The following is a 13,552-nucleotide window of genomic DNA, read 5'->3' as shown; positions in this document are numbered from 1 at the left end:
CTACTAGTCAGAAGTTAGCAACTATTGCCAGGATATCATGCTCCCTTGGTTAACTTGATTCTCCCTCAGAATATTAAAACTAGATTAATCAATCTGCCATCTTTGCAGGAGCCAGACGATTTGCATGAATCATCCTGGAAACGATTTTGTTATTTTTTTTTAAAACAGTACAGAGCTTTTCTCTTGACTCATCTTCATGGCATTGAGCTGCTAAGATGGCAACTTGCACTAAACAATAAATCATGCTTGCTGAGGCTTCACTAATCAATGGAGGACACCTCCCTGGCCAACAGCAGGTCCTCTTGTATCACTTGCACAACACACAGTTCTAGGCACAAACCCATTGTGGTGCGTGATCCACACAGGTGAGCTGAATTAGTACCATCATTTTTATTCTAATTTCCAACCTAAAAACAATCTCTGTTTAACAGGGAGAACCTGGAGATCTGGGAGAAAAAGGAGCTGTTGGCTTTCCTGGTCCTCGTGGCTTGCAGGTTTGTATTTTGTCACTAGTTTCCATCTGGTTCTTGGAATCTTTTAGTTCAGTAGATATCTGGTGTGGTTCTCTAAAGAGAGTTTTAAGGATACGATCCTGATGAAGTTTTATAATTTTCTAGAAATTAAGAGGGATATTGTCCTCATCTTAGTTCCTTGGCCAGCTTTCCCAAGGTGGAATTCCCCAGGTGCAAAACATCATGGCCAGAATGCTCTTGAAGCCAAATAGTAAAATGAACAAAACTTGTCTTCAGCAATCCCATAACGCTTTTTTCCCCAGCCTTTCCTTTTATCAGAGCCTCTTCATCAGAAATCCATTCCATCCTTCCCCCATTGCTCAAAGATCCTTGTTTCTACAAGGGTCAGACAGTAGCCAATACCAGGGCATTTACTTCTTGTTTTTGTCTAGCAAAGCTAAAATGGTATTAAAATACAAGTGGTATCGGGGAGAGGTAATACTACTATCTCCTCTTATTGAAAGATTATGATGTGCCTGATGTTTTGTTCATTTAATCCTCATAACAACACATGAGTAGGTATAATTATTATTCCCAGCTTACAGATGGGAATACCTAGGGACAGTGCATTGTCTGTATCTGTTACTAACAATTGCTGTTGGTACCACTATTATAAAAGGTTGGTGGCCAGCCCCAGAAGGAGAATCCTGTGTCCTGGTTTTCCTTTATCAAACCAAAAAGCTGGCAATCTTGTCCTGTTGAGGAATAAGCCTGTCTCTATCTGTAGCCTTGGATGTTGGTAATCAATTGCTCTGTTTACAGGGCGATGATGGCAGTCCAGGTTATGGTAGTGTCGGACGCAAAGGAGCAAAGGTAGGTCACATCTGCTGGAAGCTGGACGTTTCCATTTATTTTTTGTTGCTGGTTTTGTTTGCCACATGTAAGACAAAAAAGGAAGCAGGGAATAAGGCAATCTTGGAGAGTTAGAAACATATTTTGATAATTTATTTGCTGATATCCCGTGAGGAATGTGGTAGAAAAGAATGTGATGGTTTAAGGTGCAGGCAACAATTGAAACTTGAAAATAAATTTTCTGTTTTTTTGCAGTGATGTGTGGCCCTAGTCTGACTTGTTCCAGCCTGAACAGTGCATGTAATCTTAGCCGCTCTAGACTCAAGTTTACTCAGGGAAGCATTCCAAAATTAGTCCTCTTCTTATTATGTTTGATTTAGCCAGTAGTGAGAGGTTGTGCAGGAGTTTTCTAAATGTACTGGGCCAAGCAATAACTTAAAAATAAAACTCTACATCAGAATAGTAATTTGATACTGTCACTGAATATTTAGGTGGCTGGAACTGAGAGAGAAGTTTACCAAGACCAGTGATTTCTGTATACTAACAATTACCGCTAAGAAGTCAGAATGAAAAAGATCCCACCGTAATTACAAAATACAGAAAACCTAATACAGTTAAGGATTTCATGTCTGCAAAATGTTTGAGACCTATGACAGTGAATTGCTGAGACAGAATTCAATAAATGGAGAGGCATTCCAAGATCTTGTTGGAAAGTTTCAAATATTGAAGGATGAACATAATTCCAAGTGAAATCCCAATGGGAATAATGCAAGAGGCCATCTGGAAGAATAAAGAACCAAAAACTAGAACTATTTGAAAAATAAAACTAATAAATGAGGGATTTCCAGTGAAATGTTCATTAGAACAGAGACAGTTAATATTCCATAGTATAATCCCTTAATGTCTTACAGGAAGGGAAATGTTAAGTAGCCTATGGCATTGGAACATTAGCCACCCTACAAAATGAATGTATATGAAGTTTATAATTATGTAAAGAAATTTTTGTGACAATTTCCAGCAAAAATTTAGAATATACTCAGAAAAAACACTTATCCCAATTGTGTTACATTGCATTTTTAAAAGTTAAAAGGAAATGATAACAAAATGTATATAATCATTCTGGGCAGTAAGATTTTGGTGATTTTTCTTCTTTCTATTTTTTTTATTTTATACATGTTTGAGGATTTATTATAATCAGGAAATGAACTTTATTTTAAATTAATTATATAGTTTTTTTATCCAATAGGGATTATTAAATCTCTTCAATTATAGTCTTTGAATGAAGTAAGGTAAACAGAGGACCCTAAAATGAATGATCAAGTTTAGACTCTCCATAGGTTTTCCAAATTTCTCCATGGAAATCCATTTTAAGATCTTCTCAGAGACACATGGCCAAATGACCACTTATGCCGTTACAAAAGAAGGAAAGCCGAGTTGTAACTTTTCAGATGTATGCTTTTAACCACCTAGGTAGTTATGATATATTGATGAAACCCTTAAATACTTTAACTTATAAATTAGAGTTTGTTTCTCAAATACTGCTATTTCACTTCCAGATTTCAATTGTTTTGGCCCTTCCTTAATTCAGAGGTACCAAAACTATAGAGGGCAGCAGGTAAAATGAAAGTCAATGTAAACTTCATTGGGTGATGTGTGCCTGTATTAATCTTCCCTCCTGTCCATTACAGGGACAAGGAGGATTCCCTGGAGAAAGTGGACCTAAGGTACCATGTGCTTCCTAGTAACTAGAGATCAGTCAGAAATACTTCTGGAGGTTATGAAATGTATCCTAGGCCAGTAGAAGAACAGCTAATGACAAATAAATTTCCTGCCTTTGTGGGGAGAAGGAGGGAAGAAGGAAATAGACCAATATTTTTTCAATTTTTAAGATTATGCATTTGTTTAGGAGTGTAAGACTTAAAAAGTATTTCTAGTTTTTTAATTAATATGAGAAGATAGAAAACTTATTCTTTTTTTCCTCAAATTTACTCCTTCCCTCTATCATATATATTTTCTTATTTACTCAAAGAAAAGTATAATGTAAGGCCAGGGACGGTGGCTTATGCCTGTAATCCCAGCATTTTGGGAGGCCGAGGCAGGTGGATCACTTGAGGTCAGGGGTTCAAGACCAGCCTGGCCAACATGGCAAAACCCCATCTCTACTAAAATACAAAAATTAGCTGGGCATGGTGGTGCATGCCTGTAGTCCTAGCTACTCAGGAGCCTGAGGCGGGAGGATCACTTGAGCCCAGGAGACGGAGGTTGTAGTAAGCTGAGATCTCTCCACTGCACTCCAGCTTGAGTGACAGAGCAAGACTCTGTCTCCAAAAAACTAAAAGTATAATGTAAAGAAAATCAAAGTTACTTGATTTCACCTGTCTCAATTTTCCCAATATGTTTATAAATCATCTTTAGATAACTAGTTAGCAATGACATCTTCTACCTTGGAGATACCACTTTTTCTAGAAACTCTTACTGAACTCAGAAAATGCCAGGTCCTATGATAGAGTCGGAGGATAAAATAAAGAACAAAGTTCATTTCTCCAAAGAACCAGTGTTTTTGTCGGGCAGACAGCAAAGTGAAACAATGCTGAGGCAGTGTGCTACGTAGAGGGTTACACAAATGGAAACACACACACACTCATACTCTTCAAAGAAGATTGTTAAAAATGCATATGAAAAATGTCTTCATGTTAGAATCAGTTTAAAGATGCACATATATTAAATATGTATATGTTTGATTTTAATAACTATTTTACTTTAATGAATGTATTTAGGGTGAGATTGGGGACCCTGGTGGTCCAGGAGAGACTGGGCTGAAGGGAGCTAGAGGCAAAACGGTAAGCTTCTTAGATTCCAATTGCTGACAACCTCACTACATTGGGAAGTCCTCCTTCATGCAGTTACAGTAATTTGAGTCATCTTTTGTTACCAGTGACTTGCAAAATGCATGTTTTTCTATTAAGGCAAACTTGGGGAAGGGGGAGTGGATATTCATCTCTCAATGCCAGTGCAAAAACCATGAACTGTTTGCTTTTAGTGAGCAAGTTCACCTGTTCTAGCTGCCAGGGTACCATACTTAACACTGGTAATACGATTTTTAAAAAAAAATCCTTGTGATTCAAAACAGTTTTTGCATTGCCAAAATGTAGTTAATTTAATCCTGTCTCACTGGCAGCTTTACTGCAACCTAATGCACACTGGCATCTTGTCTTCACTATTCAGGTTTTGTTAATCTACTTTTAGTGATATATATGTAGAAAGGTTATCTTCTCATTTAGCTCAAGGAGGTTATCTCTTGAGCTTTGTGAGAAAGTTTGTTTACTGTGTAACTGAGTAGGTCTGTATTCTGTAGAGGGACTTAGATATTGCCTAGTGGTTTGAGTCACTTGGAATAAACACAGGTCTCCAGTACAATTCATCCCGTAGGCTTGCCTTGGGTTCCTGTGGATTAAGAATGGATTTCTTGCATTTGCTGACTCTCTATATTTATTAGACTGTGTATAAGTGAGAATGCTGTTTTAGTTTTTTAAAAGACAATCCTAAGATAATTGTCTCGTGATACAGCAATTATCTTTTTCTTCAGAACAGCATTGATCAGGCAACCTGGTCTTAATTCATCATGTCAATTAGCAAGAATTTTAAAAGTCTGATAAAAACGTATACTTGAAATAGTTTTCCAGTTTTGTCTTCATAGATCATTTTACTCTGATTTTTGTTTCTACAAACTGTACGATCTTTATGTATAGATATTACTTGTGTAGGCTTTAGGGGTACAAAATAAGGAAACTCTTCTTCTTCCTCCTTCTCCCCTTCCCCCTCCCCCTCCCCTTCCTCCTCCTCCTCCTCCCCCCTCCTCCTCCCCCTACTCTTCTTCCTCCTCTTCCTCCTCCCCCCCCAAGAACTGCTTCCCAGCTATAATGCTTGTCCTCATACATGTTTTTGGACGGCTATCCATTAACATTATGCTCTAAAAAAAAAGATGAAGACAGATATAATTAGAAAAATAATTGGAAAAGACTTTCAAATTAATCCAGATGTCATCTGCATTGAAGTATCTCTGGATCATTTATTTCCCTTGGCTTATTAATGAATAAGTTTAACGTTGAACATCAGAAGCACGCTAAGAAGTTCATGGTTGGATCCTTCCCCACAAAGGCACATTAATCATTTTTAAAGACAATAAATGAATGGGAAACAAACTTTTTCTGTTGGCCTTTGAAAATATTTGAAAAAATTTTTTTTGTTCTCCACGTTGGACAATTTATCACTGTCTGTAACTTGCTCTTTCCACCCACCCAGCTACTTTTTCCACATTTACATTAATGTTTTTGGATTTGAAGTTGAAGTTTAGACACTGAAAAATCCAGATTTTCTCTCTGAAAGAGTTGAAGTTTCTATTGGAAGGTTTTGGTAAAACTTCAGCTTAAATTCTGAATGCTTCTTCAGTTCTCTTTGAATGATGATACTCCTCATTTCAATTCTCTAAATCTTCACCTTAGTTTTTTTTTCCTCAGAAAACATTTTTTAAATTTTGCCATGATTTTTAACCTGTTTTATTTGCGTATATATGTATGTTTGTATGCATTTTGTTTTTCTTTTTACCACCCTTAAAAGCATGCACATAGTTTAAAGATAGTGCAGATAGTTTCTCTATCTCAGCACTATTGACATTTTGGGCTGGATAAGGCTTTGTTGAGGGGCTGTCTTGTGCATTGTAGAGTGTTTCTCCACATCCTTGGCACCTACCCACTAGATTCCAGCATCAACTACCCTCTGTCCTCCCCACACCCCAGGTTATGACAATCAAAAACACCTTCAGACATTGCCATACGTCCCAGGGGGAAAAAAAGGAGGCAAAATTCTCCTTTGCTAAGAACCACTGGTTTAAAGAGTCAAATAACAAAATTTGTTATATTAAAAAAAAAAAAAAAAAACCCTTCACCCCCTCACTCACTCCCATTTCCTTCTGCCCAGAAACAACAGCTTTCACTTCTGAACTGATTTGTCTCAGAATTGACAATATGTCTCTAAATGTCATACTTACATTCTTACTTTTTTGGTTTATAAATTTTAAGCATTATGAACTGATTTCCTCCTGCTATAAAAGTTGCTGATGTACCTTTCTTGATTTTCCCTTTATCTAAATCGTGTCTCAAAACATTTAGATGAGGCAAGTATTCTCTCCAACTTAATCCCGACCCAGAGCCTTCCAACCTGACCCACCTGATGGAGATTCGTCTGTGGCTGGTGCCCAGCTGCCATACTGCAATTGTCCTTCACCTTTCCCCGTCCCTTTGCCTCTCTTCTGCATTGGATCTCTGCTTCTCATTCTTATTCTCAGACTCCTCCTGTTGGATTTCTCTCTTGTTTCATGGAAAACTCATCCAGTAGCCTGCTAAGAAAGGGTGAATGAAAGGTGTAGTTTTGGAAACAGCCACCATCGGAAAGGGATTTGTACTACCTTAGGATGTGATTGGATATTTTGACTGGTATACAGTTCTGGGATGGAATTAATTTCTTGAAATTTGGAAGGCAGTCATTCCTCCATTACTTCTAGCTTCTTTTGTTGCTTGGGGAAGTCCAAAGCCATTCTGATTCCTTATGTGGCCAGTGTTCTCTCTCTGGCACCTTATTGCATAATTTCTCTGTCTGCAGTGTTTTGATATTTCCTGGGTTTTGTGAGTTGATGTCCATTTTTATCCATTTTCCTGGGCATTAGGTAGGTCCTTCATAGGCACTAGGAGCCTGGAAATATGTATCCTCCAAAGAAGTGTTGGTCAATTATTTTGATGATGTCTTGCCCTCTATATTCTCTATTCCCTATTTATAAAATATCTATTATTTGGTGTATTAGTATAGTCCTTTAATTTTCTTATTTTTTCTGTTCTATCCTCCAGCTTTTTGTCTTTTTGCTCTACTTTCCGGGAGAGTTTGTTGAGTTTCTCTTACAGTGTTTCATACTTGAATTTTCAAGAGCTTGTGTTTGTTCTCTGAATGTTCTTTTTTATAGCGTACTTTTTTTGGTTTCATGATTAAAATATCTTCTCTTACCTTTCCGAGAAGATAAATATTTTTGTCTTTTTTACCCAACATAGTCTGTTTCCTGCATTTTATTTTCCTTTCTGTTTTGATCTCTATTACTCAGATGTTTCAGGAATGAGCTATTTCTTCATAGTTAAGAATTGAAGACAAAAAGACTGACTGGGGTCAGGCACGGTGGCTCACGCCTGTCATCCCTGTAATCTGGGAGGCCTAAGCAGGCAGATTGCTTCAGCCCAGCAGTTTGAGACCAGCCTGGGCAACATGGCGAAACCCCGTCTCTACAAAAAATACAAGAATTAGCCAGGCGTGGTGGCATGTGCCTGTAGCCCCAGCTACCAGGGAAGCTGAGGTGCGAGGATCACCTGAGCCCAGGAAGTCTTGGCTGTATTGAGCTGAGATTGTACCACTGCATTCGAGCCTGTGTGAGACTGAGACCCTGTCTCAAAAAGAAAAAAAAAAAAAGCAACTGATTGAAAGCTCTGAGAGCATGAGTGGGGCTTGTCAACTACCAGTTTTCCAAAGAGAGTGATCTAGCTAAAATCTTTCTTTAGCAAACCTCTGAAATCAATACTTTTTGGTCTTTCTTCTTTGTCTAGTGAAGTTCTCCTGAAAAAACTTCTTAAAATTTCCTACCTGGAGAGTAAAGGTCTGGCTGCCAGCTTTCTAGGAGCCATATAGAGAAAGAGAGCTGGAGACTCTCACATTTACTATACATACCCTCATTTACTCTCTTTGTTTCGGATACCGTAGGTTCTCAACTCAGCCTGGAGTCCCACCTCGGTTTGACCTCTGTTTGTTGCTAGGGTGACAAAAGGGATATTCACCCAATCCTTGAGAATAGAGAGGAGATTTGGGGATTCCTAAAATGATTTTCACCTAAACACCTTTACTTCACCTCTCTCCCTCACCTCCACTTCTGGAGGTTCCCGGTGCGGCCAAATCCTCAGCCTTCTGGGACGTCTGATATAACACACATTGGTTCTTGGCTTTCCCTGCTCCTGGCTTAGGATTCAACTTTCTCAGGTCTATTCAGTCATTTAACACTTACACATTTGCTTTCCAGACTCACATTTTATGGCTGTCATCGCCTTTCTCCTTCTCCCCACCATTGTTTTTTGCCTTTAAAATAATCTACTTACTGTCATTTTAGTAAGATATTGGAAAGGAATGAAAGTAAATACATGTGCTCAATCTGCTGTTTTCTCCTTGGAGGTTAACCTTTATCTTCTAAATAAAAATACTTTATTTTTCACTCAAACAAGCACACTGTCAATATCATTGGAATGCCCAAAGGATATCAATCATTATTTACTGTTTTACAGGTAATGCTTTTACAAATTAAGTTGATTTTAAACTCCATTTTTTATTCCTGTAAAAGTTGTAAATCCTGTGGCATTTTGAATGAAGAAAGAAATATTCCAATTTTTAAACTAAATCCTAGCCTTATGATAAACGTATTGTTGAATGTACATGAAAATATTTCTGACATCTAGTAAGTAGATAACAACTGTCATTTTTATTGCTGTTATTCCCCATTTCATTACAATATTTCCAACTAATGGTTGTGTTTCTGTTGTTTTAAAAGTTTTGTATTTCAATTTTGTTTTTCTAGACATTTTGCTTTTTGTTTGTTTTTTCAGTTTAGTTACCTACCACTCCATTTAGATAAAAAGTTTTCCTTTGACCAGCAATTCTAGTCCTAGCAATCTTCCCTAAGGAAATAATCAGAGTAATGCATATAACTTTGTAACAGCATTGCCTATTACAACAACAAACAGTAAGGGACTAACTAAATCATGTACAACCATGTGATGGGATAGTATGCAGCTGTGAAAAATGATTTTGCCAAATAATATTTAGTAACTGAAAATGTCCAGAGATAAATTTAGTTTAAAAGGTAACAGAGAAAAGTATGATTCAAATGAGTTTTAAAAAAGAATATATATCTTAATACCATAAAAAAATAAGAAAAGACATCAAAATGTTAATGAGGATTATTTGGGGAAGAAGGGATTGCTGGGAATATTTTTTCCTTCTTTATGTTTTTTGGAAAACTCTCAATTTTCTAAAAAGTGAAATTTTCACTTTCAAACTTTCACCTTTGAATTTTAATTTTTTTTACGTTTGAATTTACACACACACATATACACATGTATAAATATAATTTTTAAATAATTAAATTATCCTTTGAGATATCTGCTGGGCTTCCAGGAGAGATGGGATCCCCTGGGGAACCAGGACCTCCTGGACGTAAGGTAAGTAGAAAAACTATAAACCACACCAGGTCCTTTTCCACTAAAAAAAAAGTCAGTGCATGAAATCTTCATTGTCCAAATGTGCATGCCTTCTGTCTCTGCTTCTTGGCCGCTATTTGCCCACCGTTGTGGGTGAGACAATACTGATTAAATATTTAGAGGAGAAAAAATACTGATTAAATACATCTCTTGAGAGAGAGGGGAAATTGAAGGAGGAAATCAAAAGTATTTAGACTAAAATGGTAGTTCTCAATTATATTCTGTATCTGTGCAGTCTTTCTACATGTAATAAATGATCATTGAATGAATGGAAGTGAAAGGAAATAAATAGTGACTGTGATCAGTGCTGCATTCACATGGAACTTACTTGCTTCAGGAGTTCGGGTGGGACTCTTGCATTTTTTTCCTTGGGTGTCTCTCTTTGAAAGAAGACAGACTCTTCCTCTTCTGAAGATGGGATTGAACGCATGAAATGAAAACCAGTTACATTTGTTCTTTCTATCCCAAACCCTGACAGAGTTATATATATGTGTGTGTGTGTGTGTGTGTGTGTGTGTGTGTGTATAGTTTTGGGAAGGTAGTTGAGATAACCTTTCCAGATGTTCAAGTTGAGCCCGATCCTTTTGTCAGCTAACCAATGATGGCAACAGATTAAGGTTCAGCTCTGGCTGCTGTTCAGTGGCTCAAAGAAAGGGGGTTGAAGACCTTGAAACTTCTGCTATGAAAGAGGGCACCTGCACCTGTGTGGCTCACTTTAGCTAGTCCTGAGGTGTAGGCGTGCTCCAGAGCTCTGTGGTAAGTTTCAGGTTGTCAGCTCCATCCTTGTAATTCTAGACAACACTTGTTATCCAGAGATGGGCCCGGAGAAAAGTGGCCTCTCAAGGCTTGTGTGCACCAAGCTTGCTGCTTAAAGTTTGTTCTTTCCAGAATGTTACTGTTAATTAGGCAATGAGGATCTACCTGCATTCTTTTTTCCCTCTTAACAATTTAATGAGAATAAAAGTTTTGAAAGTTATCACTTTCTGAGGGCGATGTTGGTGCACACTGGCTACTGATGTGTATGTCTAGAGTCATTAAAACAGTGTTTTGTTTGTTTTTCTAGGGTGTGAAAGGAGCCAAAGGCTTGGCTTCATTTTCTGTACGTATCTCCCGACTACAACAGAGTGCTCTGGGTGCTCCATTAAATTTACTTATTTTTAAACTTCAGGGCCTAGTAGTTTGTTGTTTAATTGTTTCTGTTTTATTTTTGAACTGCAGACATGTGAGCTCATTCAGTATGTGCGAGACCGCAGTCGTAAGTACCCTACTTAAAATGATCACCCAAGTTGTCAGCATTCATACAAGAATAGAGAACTCTACACTCAGAATTGAAAGAGTTCACCAGCCAATTTCTTTAAAATTAGAGATGTCACTGCATGTATTTTTGAGTCAGCATAGACTGGTGACTTTTAACTCCCTCTCTGGCTGCTATCATGTCTATTGAAACCCATGTCAAGCAGTAAGAAATAATCTCTTGAGTGCTTTTAATCTAAAGAAAATTGAGATTTGATGTCTGAATTCACCTAATAGTGAAATCAGTCACTTGAGAGTCACATGGAACTTTTTAAAAGATGATTATGAATGCTTGACAGTAACTGACAGAGTTGAATTCACCTGGTGTGAAAGAAGCAGCTGTGACAATAGGGTGTCCTGGTGGGTGGGAGTCCTGACTTTGGTTTGTTGTTTGTTATTCCTTTCCCAGAAAGATATGTTTGATTATTTTTTGTTGGACTGATTGATTTGCTTTAAAAATTCATAGTAATACTCATTCTGCCAGTATTTTTTTTATCTTTCTCAAAATTTTAAAATCAGAATGATATTTTGGTTTGGCAAATGCTCATTTGAATTTGTTTTAAACCCTTCTAGCGGCCCGTTGTATCAAAATGCGTGTTGATACCATCAAAAAAAAATTTCATGTGCAAGATTAGGAGAGAGTTGACTCTTCAGTGTTCATCTACAAATGCGTAATGACTTTCTTCCAAGTAACAATATGACAGAAAGGAGGAGCCAAAAGTTTCCTCTCGATATTTTGGGGGAAGAAAAATAAATTAGAGCCTATTTCTGTAGAGAACACTGGTCTCAAAGACAGACATTTAAAAGCGTTGAATGCAGTGTCTATTGGAACTCTGTCTTTTTGTAGCAGAATAGAACCATGATGGGAATCAAAACACGTATATATTGAGTCATGAAGATGGGTTGTTTTGGGGCTCAATTAGTGCGGTAGGTTTTATGACATAGGAACCATGTAAATTGTAATGACTCAAGGGCAGATCCAAATATGTTGAGACCTGATCTTTTAAAATTTAAGGGACTCAATACAAAATCACAAATCTAAAAGTGGATGTAAAGGTATTTCAAAAGTAAGTGTTATTTAGAACAAAAAAGAGAAATCATAACCATTAACTTTTGCATATTTTATTTTATAAGAGTATGTGATTGTGCGAACAACGTGGCTAGGGTTCCTCCCAAGAAAGGCATTGCAAGGGGCCCCTGCAAGAGAGAAGTCTAAAGCAGCATTGTCCAATAGAAGTTTCTGCAGTGATGGAAGTGTTCCCTGTGATGTCCAATTCAGTAACCACAAGACACATGTGACTTTGAGCATTTCAAATGTGGCTAGTGCAACTGAGAAGCTGAATTTTTATTTAATTTTAGTAGCTGCATATGGCTTGTGGCTGTCATGTTGAACAGTACAGGTCTAAAGCAAGTGTTCATTTAATTCAGAGCAAATCCACTTCTGATATTTACATAACATATAAATATGCATATAATATGTATATACATATATACTATACATAGATATAGATACATTTGTGTATATGTGTGTATATATATCTATATATATGGAAATGATAGTTATAGATATCTACATGGGGAAAATTTAGAGGAAAGAGAGGTTGGACCTTTCAGCTTTCCAAATTCAGCACACCTCCCTGCAATGTCATGTTCCCTCCCAGGCAAAGATTCTTTGTCTCTTGACAGCCGGCTGCAGGCCGCTGATTTATGGCTGTTTGTTGTCCCACTTCTCACATCTTCTTCCCTTTGGAAGGAATAGTGCTTTTACCAAGATGTTAGACTCTGCATTTTCTCCAAACTCTGTTGCCTTGATTTTTGAGTCATCGACAAAAAGCAGACAGGATAGAACCTTTCTTTTCTGCACGATACAGAACTCTCTTCTCCTACCAAATAATAATCCAATCTCCTTTGTTCTTCTTCCCCAGCTGGCAGACGTGGTGAGTAATCTTTATTTACAGCATGCTTTAATCAAGCTCTAAAATGTCATACATCTGGAAAGATGAGTTAGCGCAATGTATTGGCTTCCAAATGATACAAATTTTATCTGGGCTTTCTTTGCCACTGCCTCATACCGGTAGCAGAGTCTCGCCTCCAATAAATCACTCAGTTTTAGCTGAGCTTCACAGCTATTTCTCAACCAAGCAATTTGTTTTTTATTAATATTAATTTAAAAATCATTAAGATATTAATATCTGAATGACTAACATCACCATTCACCTTTTAAAGGTTTTAGAAATATGTTGGGTTTTTTTTTTTAGACAGGGTCTTGCTCTGTCACACAGGCTGATCGCTGTTCATTGCAGCCTTGACCTTCTGGGCTCAAGTGATCCTTCCACTTCAACCTCCCGAGTAGCTGGGTCTACAGGCACATGCCATCATGCTTGACTAATTTTTGTATTTTTTGTAAAGGCAGGGTTTTGCCACGTTGCCCAGGCTGATCCTGAACTCCTGGGCTCAAGTGATCCACCTGCTTTGGAGTCTCAAAGTGCTGGGATTACAGGTGTGAGCCACCGTGCCTGGCCAAAAATAGTATTTCTTACTCCCTTCATTTTCTCGCTCTGTCATATCATCTCTGTCATCCAGTGGTTAATTAGGTATTAAGATGCAGAAGGCAGA

At 37.6% G+C, this 13,552-nt stretch overlaps 1 protein-coding gene across 1 annotated transcript in view; it reads left to right on the top strand.

The window, feature by feature from the left end:
• Positions 1-13,552, top strand: part of COL6A6 (collagen type VI alpha 6 chain) — a 111,235-nt gene that overhangs the window by 65,861 nt on the left and 31,822 nt on the right. The window contains exons 24-31 of the mRNA XM_038002892.2: positions 432-494; positions 1,275-1,325; positions 2,993-3,028; positions 4,082-4,144; positions 9,542-9,604; positions 10,707-10,742; positions 10,862-10,898; positions 12,862-12,873. Coding sequence (XP_037858820.2) covers positions 432-494; positions 1,275-1,325; positions 2,993-3,028; positions 4,082-4,144; positions 9,542-9,604; positions 10,707-10,742; positions 10,862-10,898; positions 12,862-12,873 — 361 coding nt within the window. The remainder of the gene's footprint in view (positions 1-431; positions 495-1,274; positions 1,326-2,992; positions 3,029-4,081; positions 4,145-9,541; positions 9,605-10,706; positions 10,743-10,861; positions 10,899-12,861; positions 12,874-13,552) is intronic.

The sequence above is a fragment of the Chlorocebus sabaeus genome, chromosome 15, assembly GCF_047675955.1.
Source record: "Chlorocebus sabaeus isolate Y175 chromosome 15, mChlSab1.0.hap1, whole genome shotgun sequence".
Taxonomy (NCBI): Eukaryota; Metazoa; Chordata; class Mammalia; order Primates; family Cercopithecidae; genus Chlorocebus; species Chlorocebus sabaeus.
This window is presented reverse-complemented; position numbering and strand designations above follow the sequence as displayed.